At 48.3% G+C, this 13,149-nt stretch overlaps 3 protein-coding genes across 3 annotated transcripts; all 3 read left to right on the forward strand.

The window, feature by feature from the left end:
* Positions 1–18: 18 nt before the first annotated feature.
* On the forward strand, positions 19–1,469 carry F5B22DRAFT_609571 (uncharacterized protein). The gene is made up of 2 exons (XM_047975152.1): positions 19–590; positions 674–1,469. The coding sequence occupies exons 1-2, from the start codon at positions 207–209 to the stop codon at positions 1,067–1,069; spliced, it is 780 nt and encodes a 259-aa protein (XP_047830081.1). The 5' UTR covers positions 19–206; the 3' UTR covers positions 1,070–1,469.
* A 2,478-nt stretch (positions 1,470–3,947) lies between these two features.
* F5B22DRAFT_636880 (cortical protein marker for cell polarity-domain-containing protein) lies at positions 3,948–7,708 on the forward strand (the record flags this gene model as incomplete). Its single annotated transcript, XM_047977352.1, has 2 exons — positions 3,948–7,425; positions 7,476–7,708. The coding sequence occupies 2 exons, from the start codon at positions 3,948–3,950 to the stop codon at positions 7,706–7,708; spliced, it is 3,711 nt and encodes a 1,236-aa protein (XP_047830082.1).
* Positions 7,709–8,802: 1,094 nt separating this feature from the next.
* On the forward strand, positions 8,803–13,118 carry F5B22DRAFT_609578 (armadillo-type protein). The gene has a single exon (XM_047975153.1). It carries the CDS (start codon positions 9,007–9,009, stop codon positions 12,670–12,672), a length of 3,666 nt encoding a protein of 1,221 aa, XP_047830083.1. The 5' UTR covers positions 8,803–9,006; the 3' UTR covers positions 12,673–13,118.
* Positions 13,119–13,149: the final 31 nt, after the last annotated feature.

Consider the following 13,149-nt stretch of genomic DNA (forward strand, 5'->3'; position numbering starts at 1 on the left):
TCCTTTTATACCCTTGCAGCCGTTTGCACCCCTCACAGTAGGTACCGCATGTAGGGTTCCTCTGGAAATACATGCTTAGATAACGTTATCAGATCGATACTATTGCATCCTGGACCCTTAGGCTTTATTCGAACGGTGATATCCCGCAGCCTCGCTTTCTTGTGGACCACGCCGCGCAGTAGAGTCAAGTCCGGTGACTCACGACCATGCCATGGTCGTCCTCTAGCTCGAGCCAGGCGTCCGGTTCAAGCAAAGAGAATACCTCCTCAAGACAGCCTGTCTCATGGGCTGACAGCCTCAACAGCACAGACTGGGAGCACTATAAGAGCCCCAGCAACTGGATCCCAACACTACTAGTAACAACAACCGTCGTAGCGTCGCTGCAAATCTACCGCTCCTACCTACGCCGCATACCGGGGGCTGTCTACGTTCAGCCGAGTTTCTTTCGAAGAAGGAGCTTGTTCGGCAAGGTCACAAGCGTTGGGGATGGTGACAACTTTCACCTCTTTCACACTCCGGGCGGCCGATTAGCTGGCTGGGGATGGTTACGCAAGGTTCCTACTAAGAGATCTGCACTCAAAAGCAGGACGGTACGCGACAGCAACACTACAGCATGCCGCTGGTAGTGGTGCTTAATCTTAGGGTTTGAAATGGCTAACTTTGATGTCTGAAGATCCCTATCCGTCTCGCTGGTATCGACGCACCAGAAGGTAGCCATTTCGGCAAACCTGCCCAACCTTTCTCGACAGATGCCCTAGCATGGCTGACCAACTACATACTCGGAAAAAGAGTATATGCCAAGATCTATAGACGAGACCAATACGACCGCATCGTGGCTACTGTGTACACAAGACGATTTTTTTTTCGTAGGGATGTCGGTCTGGAGATGCTTAAAAGTGGCCTTGCCACAACATATGAAGCAAAGACGGGGGCTGAGTTCGGCGGTCTGGAAGAGAAGTACAAAGCTGCCGAAGCTGGGGCGAAGGCAAAGAAACTCGGAATATGGAGCGGAAAACCGGAACGTTTCGAAAGCCCTCGTGAATACAAGAGCAGGATGAATACTCCGTAAGAGTAGTTAAATGAATCAAAACCATGAGTGTTTGTATCGCAGTTATATCCCTATTTTACCAGGGCGAGATGTTGTAGGGAGTTATTGGAACGCGGTGGGATTCTGAAGCTTCGCCGACAAGGAACGATAACATAAACCAAATAACCATACGCATTGTCATGGGCTCTTGTTGCCATAATGATATGTGGCATCGGTAAAGTAATCACAACACGCCACAGCTACGTACCACACCTGATTTGGATAATGCATAAAATCTAGGCAATGTTGGGGAACAACAAGAAAATATAGCCATATCAATGTCTAACCTGAGGTGCCTACCTACACATGTATGTATTGTCAATTGTGATGATACTACCACCTATTCCATAGATTTCACAAATATCGAGCAGGCTCGGAGACTCAATCTCTAATATCTTGACTATATTGTGTATCATTATAGCAAGTGCTCTAAATGCCCGGGTAGGCAATGATGTAATATCTTGCTTAGAAAACTGATTCTATCCTGTTGGGCTGTATCTAGAAAAGAATATGTTGCTGGACGAGCCCACGTAGATATTTAGATTCTCGAGTCACGCGTGAAGTCTCTGTAGGATCAAGGCAGAATCAAGGGAAGTTTGGAGCCCCAGCGCTGTACTCACGGTGAATGAATGACGGACGGTACTAGATATGTCTGTCTCCTCCTACGTGAGGTAGGTATTGGGTACCCTACATCATACTGGTAGATCATATTGAGAGAGGTATGACATAGCACAAAGGAGATTTATTTCGGGTCAAACATCGCATCTTGCTCGACATACCGTATATCTGGTAAAGCAGGTAAGTAGTACTGATTACTATTTAAGTAGGTATATGTAAGTATGAAAGGTAGGGTTAAACACCACAATCTATTTGCGTATACTACGTACCTATCTTCATAGGTATGTACCCGGTCATTCGGAAAGGTCCATTAAATGCTGTTTGTCTTGCCCTTTATTTACCTAATCTCCATTTCATGTACGGAGTAGTGTAAATATATTCACATAATAGACATCGTTGATGGCACGCCGGGGCCAATAGGGTTACTCACATGTACATGGGTGTGTACAAAGTTAACACGAGATGATGATGAGCCAATTACCGTTACGGTCCGTAGGTAGGTAGTGACACGGGCAGAGCATGGGCAGACACGAGCACGCTCAATCACAGATTCACAGTGCAGAAACAGGAGACGGTATGGGGCACGATCTTAGACCCCGGTCAAACACTTGCCCCTGTTTCTCTTGTCCACAATTAGAATTTGCACCAATCCTGGCTCGTGTTGGTAGACATTCCAAGATAGCCCCCCATTGATCATTTCGTTTTGTCCGACACCTCACACCTAGTAGATTCTTTGCAACATAGACGTTGCCGACTCTTCCTCTCGACCATCATTTTGCATTGTCGGGCAGCGGGGAGAAGTCTGCTTGATATTATCGCTCTTTATTGTCGTCTACCTACCTACATCAGCGATACGCCCATTTTCGCTATTTTCTTCTATTTCCATTTTCAGACCCGACCTCCGTCATTCGTTTGTCTTTTTCTCGACCCCTATACACATCCCCTGATCTGAGGGAACGGAAACCAGCAAGGCACATCTCATATCTCTTGACAATATTTCCTACAGTGGTTAGAAAAACCACGCCGACATCAATTGTTGGTAGTATTCGCTGCTCGCAAAAGTCATTCCTTATAGCCGGTACTAGACGCACCGCTCTCCATCTTACCAGCCTCGCTCTTTAAAAGACCCTCGTCGCTCGTTCATTGTCTGCTTGACGGCTCAGACCTCGCCGCTACGACAATCCAGATTGCAAGTATCCATCTGACATCGCTCATTAATCAGCTCTAAATAGAAACCACCCTGACTTCGACACTACGGTGAGTAGAAAACAGATAATTTCTTGTTCCCGGCCCAAAAGTCCCAACCCTTCACTCTTGGGCCAGATGATTTCTTGTAACCTCTCCAACTATCTTTTGTCCCTATCCACGATGGAGGCAGCGTCACTCAGTTCAATCTAGGCCCATAAGTAAGGGCGTGGAAGAGTTACAACCCGAGTCTAGGCGCTAATCTAGGGAGAGGAAACCTAGTGCAGCCCCCTAGCCAGACGCCGTTAGTGTTCTGCAGTGTGCCTGACTTGTACCTGGCTACCGTGCCACTAGGTACTTCCTATCAGTCTGCTACTAGGTACCTAAGTACTTACCTACCTGCCCGCCTCCCCATCAGCTCTTCACAGCGGCGATACAGCGCTGGTTCGCTGGAACATAGCCCATACACGTGTACTTCCATCTTGTCTAGGTACCTCAGCTCACCTTTCCTTCCGACCCACGACCCACCCAATTCAATCACTTCCCGTCTGATCTTACTGTTTCTCTCCGACTCATATCTCGCCTCTTTATGATGATAGTGATTGATGACAACCCGCCGGTCAAGCTGCACATTTCATCATAGCCATAATATTTGCTAGCAGTATTGACTCACGCGAATTTCCTTATTTTCAATTCTAATTTCCTTTTCAATACCTAGACAAACCCGGACCAACCTCCAAGTTTCCCCTGTATCGTGATAGCAAATTGTGATATCCCGCGATATTGCAAAACAACGAGCGCCACCACAGCGTGTCCCAATCGCTCCAAAACAGGATTCTATTGTCGTCGAATTTGAAAATCACAATTACCGACGCCCAACCAATCTCCAACAATATACGTAGGCCGCTTGCCGAACCAACGAACGAAACAGCACACAGTATTACTCGAGGCTATGGACCACGTGTGATTTTGGGTGTGATCGCCGATTTCGTTAAACGGTGGCGGATATTCCCGTCGCAATTGAAGGTGTTCCGGTCGTTAGTCGCTTTAGGGAGCCATGAGAGCGTGCTCACGAAGCCGCCATGCGGCACGTAGCAATGCTCGGTCCGCTTCTCCATGGCTCCTCACGACAACGTGGTTTGCAGCTTTTGCTCGAGCCTTCACATTCAATCCGGTCCCGAACCCAAATTTCGATTTTAGCAACCTTGGGCAAGTGGGCTTTGCGGGCGATTTCAATGGCATTTCATTTTATGAATTCGAAGGCCAGACTGAAAAGGCGTTCAGTTCTAATGGATCGGAACAGCTTATGACACGTCTGCCTAATGGTGTATTTATCGACCTTCTTAGTGCCGATGCGTCGATTGAAGATATGTGTGCACTTCAAGACACTGTCATTCTAGGAGGTAATTTCACTAGTGTTGGTGGCAAGGAGTCAATTGGTATAGCTCTGTTCAACCCAACTACTTCCGAAGTCACCCCTTTGCCCGGGCTCTCTGGACAAGTTAGCAGCTTACTATGCGACAAAGATAGTGGTATGGTTTATATTGGCGGCAGTTTCCGAGCAGAAGATTCGTTCAATGCGATAACGTGGCGTTCCTCCTCGAACTGGTCCAGCCTGCCCTTTGCGGGGTTCAATGGGCCAGTTACCTCTATCGCGAAAGCATCTAGTGGACATATAATATTTGGGGGTACCTTTACTGGCCTCGGAAATACTAGCGCACCAAGTACACCAGATGCACAGACTATCAATCTCAACTCCGCGAGGCTTACTACATATCAAGGGTCGACGGCGTCGGGCTTCAGCGATCCTAAGAATGTCATTTGTAATACGCAAGGAGCAGACGGCGAAGGCAAGACCTGGCTTCTTGAGGATAACGTTCCAGGAAATTGGGCAGCCTCGTTCGACTTCGGATTTGTGCCTACCAAGCTTCGACTTAGAAATACACATCAAGATGGCCGAGGAACTCGAACCTGGATGTTCACCGCGCAACCAAATAACGGGATTATGAATTTTACCTACATCGACCCTGAAACTGGAAAGAATACGAGTTGTACCAATCGCTGCCCCCTCAGCAACGACTCTAGTATTGAATACCAGGACTTTCGCTTCGTCAACACTATCGGCATGAACGCGTTTAGAATTGACATCACAGATTGGTATGGTCAGGGTGGCGGTCTAGACAGCATTGAACTGTATCAGGACGACATATATACGTTCGCCATCAACACCTTCAACGAGCCACCCTGCTCTAATTCAAGTACACCTTCTACATCAACACAAACTGGACCTTGGACAGTCACCCCTGCGGGGCAAAGCAATTCTCAATACTTATCGGCAGTGTTATCTAAGCCCATCAGTTCTGATGCGGCATCCGTCGTTTTTCGCCCGGATATCAGAGAATCTGGCGATTATGTTATCAAGATTTATACGCCAGGCTGTCTTCAGGATGAGACCTGTGAAAGACGTGGTCAGGTTAACGTGTTCGGCACTTTGAATACTACCAGTGGAAACCAACATCTAAACGATGGCCGATCCATATATCAAACTAATCAATTTGACAAATATGACCAAATCTATTTTGGCCACGTCGATGTTGCGTCTAGCTCCTTTCGTCCAAGCATCACGCTATCTCCGGTGGCAGGACAATCACTTTCTTCGGACGATATGGTAATTGTAGCCCAGAAAATCGGTGTCGAGCGAATGAATAGCACTGGTGGTCTAAACGGATTATTCGAATTCGATCCAGCCAAGGCCACCGTAGATACATCCGATTTTGACAGCTCAGCATTCAACAAGCTTGGCTCGACATTCGACTCTCAATCTGCTGTTTTGTCCCTAGTTGCTACCGAAAGCCGCACCTATATCGGTGGCAACTTCACAACATCAACTGTCAACAATGTTGTCGCTCTTGATAATGAAGGCCAGACACAGCCTCTTGACGGGGGCCTCAATGGGCAAATCACCACTATGTACAATAGCAATGGACAGCTCTTTGTTGGCGGTTCCTTTGACGACACTCAAACAGGAGGGGCCACTGGTCTATCGAACGTAGCTGTGTACGATGAACAACGGAATGAATGGACGCCCCTCGGTGCTGGTGTTGATGGACCTGTCACGGACATTGTTCCAATGACACTTAACCTAACAGGTAATGCCACAGAGGAAGCGATTGCTTTAACGGGCGACTTCTTACAAATACTTCCATTTGAATCTAACGATAGGGTCGATGTTGCTGGTTTTGCGGTCTGGGTGAAATCTCGGAAAAACTGGCTTCAGAATCTGAAAATGCCAGTTCCACTCTTGGATGGACATTTAGCCACCTCGCTACTAAACGCACCCGACGATGCTGAGCTCTATGCTGGTTCTATCTCTTCACAATCTCTTAGAGCCTATGGCGTGGCATCAACTAACGGTATGCTGGGGACTTTTCCCATCAAGGTTACACCCCCCACGTCATCTGGGAACTCTACAACCAAACTATCCGTGCGTGAATTGCCTGTCAACAACACGGGCTCGGTTTCTGGTGTTGTAACTGGAGTTTTCGACACAAACAATGGAAGAAATGTTACAGTGCTTGCTGGTCACTTCGCTACAAGAGCAACCGATGGCTCCCCAATCTACAACCTCGCATTTATTGATAGGAAGAATGCCGATTCTGTCACTGGCCTTGGAACAGAGCTACCCCCCGAATCCCTCTTCCTAGCTTTAGCAATTCAAGGCGACACTGTATTTGCAGGAGGTCACTTGAACGGCACCATTCAAGAGTCCCCTGTAAATGGCCTTATCTCTTACGACGTTGCCAGCGGTTCTCTAAACACCCAACCTCCTGTTTTAGCGGGGAGTGACGTTGTAGTGTCATCCATTGCCGTTCGACCTGACTCTTCGGACCTTTATGTGGGTGGGTCTTTCGAGACTGCCGGTTCTCTTCCTTGCCCGGGCGTCTGTATGCTTGATACCAGTAAGAACCAGTGGACTCGTCCAGGCTTCGAACTATCTGGGACTGTCAGCACAATGCTTTGGTCAAGCAGCTCTACACTCTTCGTTGGCGGACAGTTACGGATAAATGACGCCGATGTCTATCTGGTATCTTATGATGTCTCTCATAATAGCTGGTCTTTGTTTGATGGCGCCTCAGGTCTTCCTGGCCCAGTGAACGCATTAACGCCGGCAGACGAGAAGCGAGACAAGATCTGGGCGGCTGGCACTCGACCTGACGGGACAATGTACTTGATGAAGTATGATGGCGGTTGGGCGTCTGCTGGCATCACGCTGGAGCCTAATTCCGTCATCACAAGTCTTCAAATGTTCAGCCTAACTGAAGCACACGACAAATCAGACCTGATCGACGAAAAACAGGCACTTCTATTGACCGGCTCAATCGCCATCCCTGGTTTCGGTACAGCGTCTGGCGCTATCTACAACGGCACAACGCTTCAACCCTATGTGCTCACTTCAGACGCGAATACAACAGCGGGACCTGGGTCCTTGTCTAAGATTTTCGTCGAGAAGGAGAACTTCTTCAAGAGCTCATCTAGTAAGTAGTTGTCCCTACGTTATTTTCCTTCATACTAATTTTAATTGTAGAACGTGGCTTGGCCCTTGGGTATATCGTGCTTATTGGCCTGGCAATTTCGCTTGGCTTGATGCTACTCATTGTGGCCGCCGGTCTTGCGCTTGACAGGTACCGCAAGAAGCGTGATGGCTACGTGCCTGCGCCTACATCAATGATTGATCGTGGCAGTGGCATGCAACGCGTACCTCCTCACGAGCTTTTAGATTCACTCGGTCGCGGCCGACCTGGGGTACCACAAGTGTGAGAGGAGTCATCTCACACTTCGGCAAACTAGATGACTGTTCGACGGACTCTGCTTGGATATGACGGCTTTATGATCTGCAAATACAGCTCTTCAATCAATGCCAGGTGATACCCCCACGACAGAAAGTCGAACAGTAGCAAAAGTATTACGGACTCAGCAAGAAAGATACCCACAAACTTCGTCAATTTGTAGGTGCTGTTAATTTACCGAGGCGGAGAGGAAAGACACCAGCAACCAAACACTTGACGTTCGATTATGATAGCGATCAGCTTCCTTAATGTTTACATGTTTATTTTCGACCCCACACTGTACTAAAATGGCACTCACTACCGCTACCTGTACATTTAACTAGACTCGCGCGTCTCGTCCTCGGCGCGGCAGGACTCGATCTCCACGATGAGTATTTGAGGAAGAACTAGATCACGATTTCTGTGACTGGATTAGCCGCCCCAGGATCGTTTTTTATTTGAGGGGTCAGGTGGTGGATCTATGTAATGAATTATATCTGGGAGACAAAAGCTGCTCCTCAGTCAAACCAACTTGTACAGTTGCTCACGGCTCTAGTCAGAATGAGGTAGTTGAACTACGAATTGACTACTCGCCCCAACCAGAGCTGAACTTGTTTATCTTGTGTGACTATGCTGTATAAGTAGGTGGATATCCCGCCAATTTAAGCTGTGCCTCGTTTTTTCTATTGATGGCGAGAAATAAATGTCTTGCGTACTTTGAGAGAGAATATTGGCTGCAGTGGTAGAGCTGTCGTATTGTCGAGTAGCAGAGTGACTATTGTCACCGCGTCATCAACGAGATATTATAGCTGGCTGGTACACAAGGTTGCTGTGTATCTTTACCAAACTTTTTCTACGAATATTTCTGAACCTTTGCATTATATCCAAAAGATCGAACAGTACCTACTTAGGTATGTACCTACCTAAGGGTTACCTTAGCAAGTGCCTTAAATATGTACTTAAGATACCTAGGTGCCTTGGGCAGACTTGGGGAATGAGATGGTGGCTAAGGCCGGCTGGCTTCCAGACGGGTCGAATACCCCAGCCACACCATATTCGCCACAATGGACGAAACTTCCAAGGTTGCGCGCTGATTAGTTATCAATCAGCTTTCATTTTCCGGCTCACCCCCAGTCACTTGATCCACTCACGCGGCCAACCTACCTACTGTACGCACCTTCAATCTTTGTCGCATAAGCCATTCAATCTTGATCTCGTCAACCGGCGGTTATCTCTTAACAATCCTGCTTGCGAGACATGGTCCCTCTGAGACCATAACAGTAGCCCGTCATGTCGGACGATGATTTCGAAACGGTTCGAAAACTTCAGGCTGAGCGCAACGCTGCTGTTGCTGCGAAAAAGGGAGCGCGATCGTCTGGTCAGCAGATCGATCACCCAACCAAGGCCAAACTGACCGAATCTTTCGACACCGACTTATACGATCGAAATGGAGGCGACAGATATGCCGGCTACCTCACGTCCATTCCCTCTGGTGATGGAGAAGATGAGGAAATGGAGGATGCTGATAGCTCCCGTCGCCTAGTTGGCCAGTACACGGCGACCCGTGCTCAGATCGACGAGTTTGCTCATGGGAATGGAGTAGAAGAAGATGATCCATTTGCTGGCCGTGGTGAGCATAGTACAAGAATCGTTGATCGCGAGACCGATTACCAAAAGCGTCGCTTTGACCGCGTCCTTACCCCAACACGCGCCGATGCCTTCGCCGCAAATCGTCAGGCTGGCGCCATCGAAGAAGGCCGCACCTATCGTGATGTGATGGAGCTTCGGGAGCTTGAACGAGAAGAGGAGAGAGTAAAGCGTGTCATTCAAGCCAAGCAGAAAGAAGAGCAGCTGGTCGATGGAGAGCATCAGGCGACTCTCCGAGACGGCGACAAGGAGAACAATGATGCTGGGTCGACTGAAGCTGTAACAGCTGGCCGGAAACGAAAGAAGAGATGGGATGTGTCTTCAACAGCCGTTGACGAGCTTACCCCCGCGGCCGCGGAGGCTGAGGCTAAGAGCAAACGTTCACGGTGGGACCAGGCACCGGCGCTCCCTACCCTGGGCGAAGCAGAAGCCCCCAAGAAACGTTCACGTTGGGATCAAGCGCCATCCGCAACACCCATGGGGGGCAGTGGCCTGGCTACACCAATGCATACCTCTCAGATTGGTGCTGGTGCTGTACCGTCGTTTGGAACGGACATATCCGGCCCCAGCGGTGTTCTCAGCGATGATGACCTTGATGCGCTGCTTCCCGGTGAAGCACAAGGCTTTGCCATTTCTCAACCTCCACCAAACTATCCAACTGGCCACGCGCCATTACACCGGATCTCTGCGACGCCCCTGCCCGCCAACTATGGCGGTTTCATGATGCAAGACCCCGAAAGCAACAGGTTAAGCGGGAGCCAGATGCCCAAAGAAATTCCTGGAGTGGGTGAGCTTCAATTTTTCAAACAGGAAGACATGGCATACTTTGGCAAGCTTGCAGATGGCTCCGATGAGAACAGTCTTACAGTAGATGAGTTGAAGGAGCGTAAGATTATGAGGCTCCTCCTTAAGATCAAGAACGGTACACCCCCCATGCGGAAAACAGCACTGCGACAACTCACAGACAATGCTAGGCAATTTGGTGCTGGCCCTCTTTTCAACCAAATATTACCCCTCCTCATGGAGAAAACATTAGAGGACCAGGAGCGCCATCTCCTGGTCAAGGTCATCGATCGAATTCTGTGGAAGCTAGATGATCTTGTTCGCCCCTATGTTCATAAAATTCTGGTTGTCATTGAACCGTTGCTCATCGATCAAGACTACTATGCGCGTGTGGAAGGTCGCGAGATTATCTCCAACCTAAGTAAGGCAGCTGGCTTGGCTACCATGATTAGTGTGATGAGACCAGATATCGATCACGTTGACGAGTATGTCCGAAACACGACAGCTAGAGCATTTGCTGTTGTTGCTTCTGCTCTCGGCATCCCAGCCCTCCTCCCCTTTCTGCGTGCCGTATGTCGCAGCAAGAAATCTTGGCAGGCTCGGCATACTGGCGTAAAAATCGTACAACAAATCCCAATCTTAATGGGTTGTGCAGTCCTACCTCACCTTAAAGGCCTTGTGGATTGTATAGGACCCAACCTAAACGATGAGCAAACAAAAGTACGAACCGTTACTAGTTTAGCGATAGCTGCTCTAGCCGAGGCTTCTAACCCTTATGGTATTGAAAGTTTCGATGACATCCTCAACCCCTTGTGGACAGGCGCACGAAAGCAGCGTGGCAAAGGTCTCGCAGGGTTCCTCAAAGCCGTTGGCTACATCATTCCACTCATGGACGAGGAGTATGCCAATTATTACACTTCTCAAGTCATGGACATCCTCCTTCGAGAATTCTCTTCACCGGATGAGGAAATGAAAAAGGTAGTTCTAAAGGTGGTATCTCAATGTGCCGGAACTGAAGGCGTCACAGCCGGCTACCTGAAAGAACATGTTCTTGATGAGTTCTTCAAGAGTTTCTGGGTTCGCAGGATGGCTCTTGATAAAAGGAACTACCGCCAAGTCGTTGAAACAACTGTCGACATCGGCCAGAAGGTTGGCGTCAGCGAAATTCTAGAGCGAATAGTTGGAAATCTCAAAGACGAGAGCGAAGCTTACCGCAAAATGACAGTTGAGACTGTCGAGAAGGTTGTTGCTAGTCTTGGCGCTGCCGACATTGGTGAGCGGCTTGAAGAACGACTCATTGACGGCATTCTTCATTCCTTCCAGGAACAAAGTGTAGAGGATGTCATCATGCTAAACGGCTTTGGAACCGTTGTGAACGCACTAGGTACACGTTGCAAACCCTATATACCACAAATAGTGTCGACTATTCTGTGGCGCCTCAACAACAAATCTGCAACTATTCGCCAGCAGGCCGCTGACCTCATCAGCCGCATCGCCATGGTCATGAAACAATGCGGTGAGGATGCGCTAATGGGAAAGCTAGGTGTTGTTTTATACGAATATCTTGGTGAGGAATATCCAGAGGTTTTGGGTTCCATTCTCTCGGCTCTTCGTGCGATTGTTACAGTCGTCGGTATCAGTCAAATGCAACCTCCTATCAAGGATCTCCTCCCCCGCCTCACCCCGATTCTCCGTAACCGCCACGAAAAGGTACAAGAAAATACCATTGATTTAGTTGGACGTATCGCCGATCGAGGTCCTGAGAGCGTTAATGCTAGAGAGTGGATGCGAATCTGCTTTGAACTACTGGACATGCTCAAAGCCCACAAAAAGGGTATTCGTCGAGCTGCCAACAATACGTTTGGCTTCATCGCCAAGGCGATTGGACCTCAAGATGTATTAGCCACCCTGCTCAACAATCTTCGCGTTCAAGAACGACAATCACGAGTGTGCACGGCTGTTGCTATCGGTATCGTTGCAGAGACTTGCGCCCCCTTTACCGTTCTGCCAGCCCTTATGAACGAGTATAGGGTTCCTGAGCTCAATGTGCAAAACGGTGTGCTCAAATCACTCTCTTTCCTTTTTGAGTATATTGGAGAGATGGCTAAGGACTACGTCTACGCCGTCACGCCTCTGCTCGAGGATGCTTTGATCGACCGAGACCAAGTACATCGGCAAACAGCCGCATCTGTAGTCAAACATATTGCGCTAGGCGTTGTCGGCTTGGGTTGTGAAGATGCCATGGTGCATCTTTTAAACGTAATCTTTCCCAATATCTTTGAGACAAGCCCGCACGTCATTGACCGTATCGTGGAAGCTATCGAAGCCATTCGCGTGGCGGTTGGCCCTGGTCTCGTCATGAACTATGTCTGGGCCGGCCTCTTCCACCCAGCTCGCAAAGTCAGACAACCATACTGGCGACTGTACAATGATGCTTATGTATACCAGGCTGATGCCCTAGTTCCCTATTACCCAAATCTCAAAGAGGATGGCATTGACAGACCAGAGTTAGCGATTGTGTTGTAGAAAAGATATATCATTTTTTTCGCTTCTCACTGGGCCTTAGCAATAGGGAAATACGGCGTCATGGAGTCTTGTACTGTATAGTATCTAATTATATCCATTTCGAATAATAAAAAAAGGAGAGCTTTTCCATGATGTTGGTTTCCTGCCTATGCCTTCTTGTGTTGTTCGTTCAGGGGACTGTTGATGTATGTATATATGTGTACTCTCCGAGGTGTGGGTGACACCTGGTTGTTTAAACTCATGCCTATTGCTTGTCCTATGGCTTGATGTGTCGCTTCGACGTTAGATTACATCTTGAGAAATATAGCTTACGGTCGTTCATTTCACTCTATTGTAGCGATTAAGGCAGTTGATAGGTAGATGTATCCTTGATTCGAAAAAACCATGTGAACAAAACATCATAACCGTACTTGTTTCATTGCCTGCCTATTGAAGGTAAAGCGTACCAAGACTGGAGTGTTGTCTATCATTCGTGCT

The sequence above is a fragment of the Xylaria bambusicola genome (genome assembly GCF_022495145.1).
Source record: "Xylaria bambusicola strain CBS 139988 unplaced genomic scaffold F5B22scaffold_25, whole genome shotgun sequence".
Taxonomy (NCBI): domain Eukaryota; kingdom Fungi; phylum Ascomycota; class Sordariomycetes; order Xylariales; family Xylariaceae; genus Xylaria; species Xylaria bambusicola.

What these genes read in the sequence shown, in the direction of transcription:
- F5B22DRAFT_609571 (XM_047975152.1), top strand. Translation starts at nt 207, where the DNA reads ATGCCATGGTCGTCCTCTAGCTCGAGCCAGGCGTCCGGTTCAAGCAAA. An exon ending in CTGCACTCAAAAGCAGGACG is followed by an intron (nt 591 to 673) that starts GTACGCGACAGC and finishes TGATGTCTGAAG; the next exon opens with ATCCCTATCCGTCTCGCTGG.
- F5B22DRAFT_609578 (XM_047975153.1), top strand. Translation starts at nt 9,007, where the DNA reads ATGTCGGACGATGATTTCGAAACGGTTCGAAAACTTCAGGCTGAGCGC.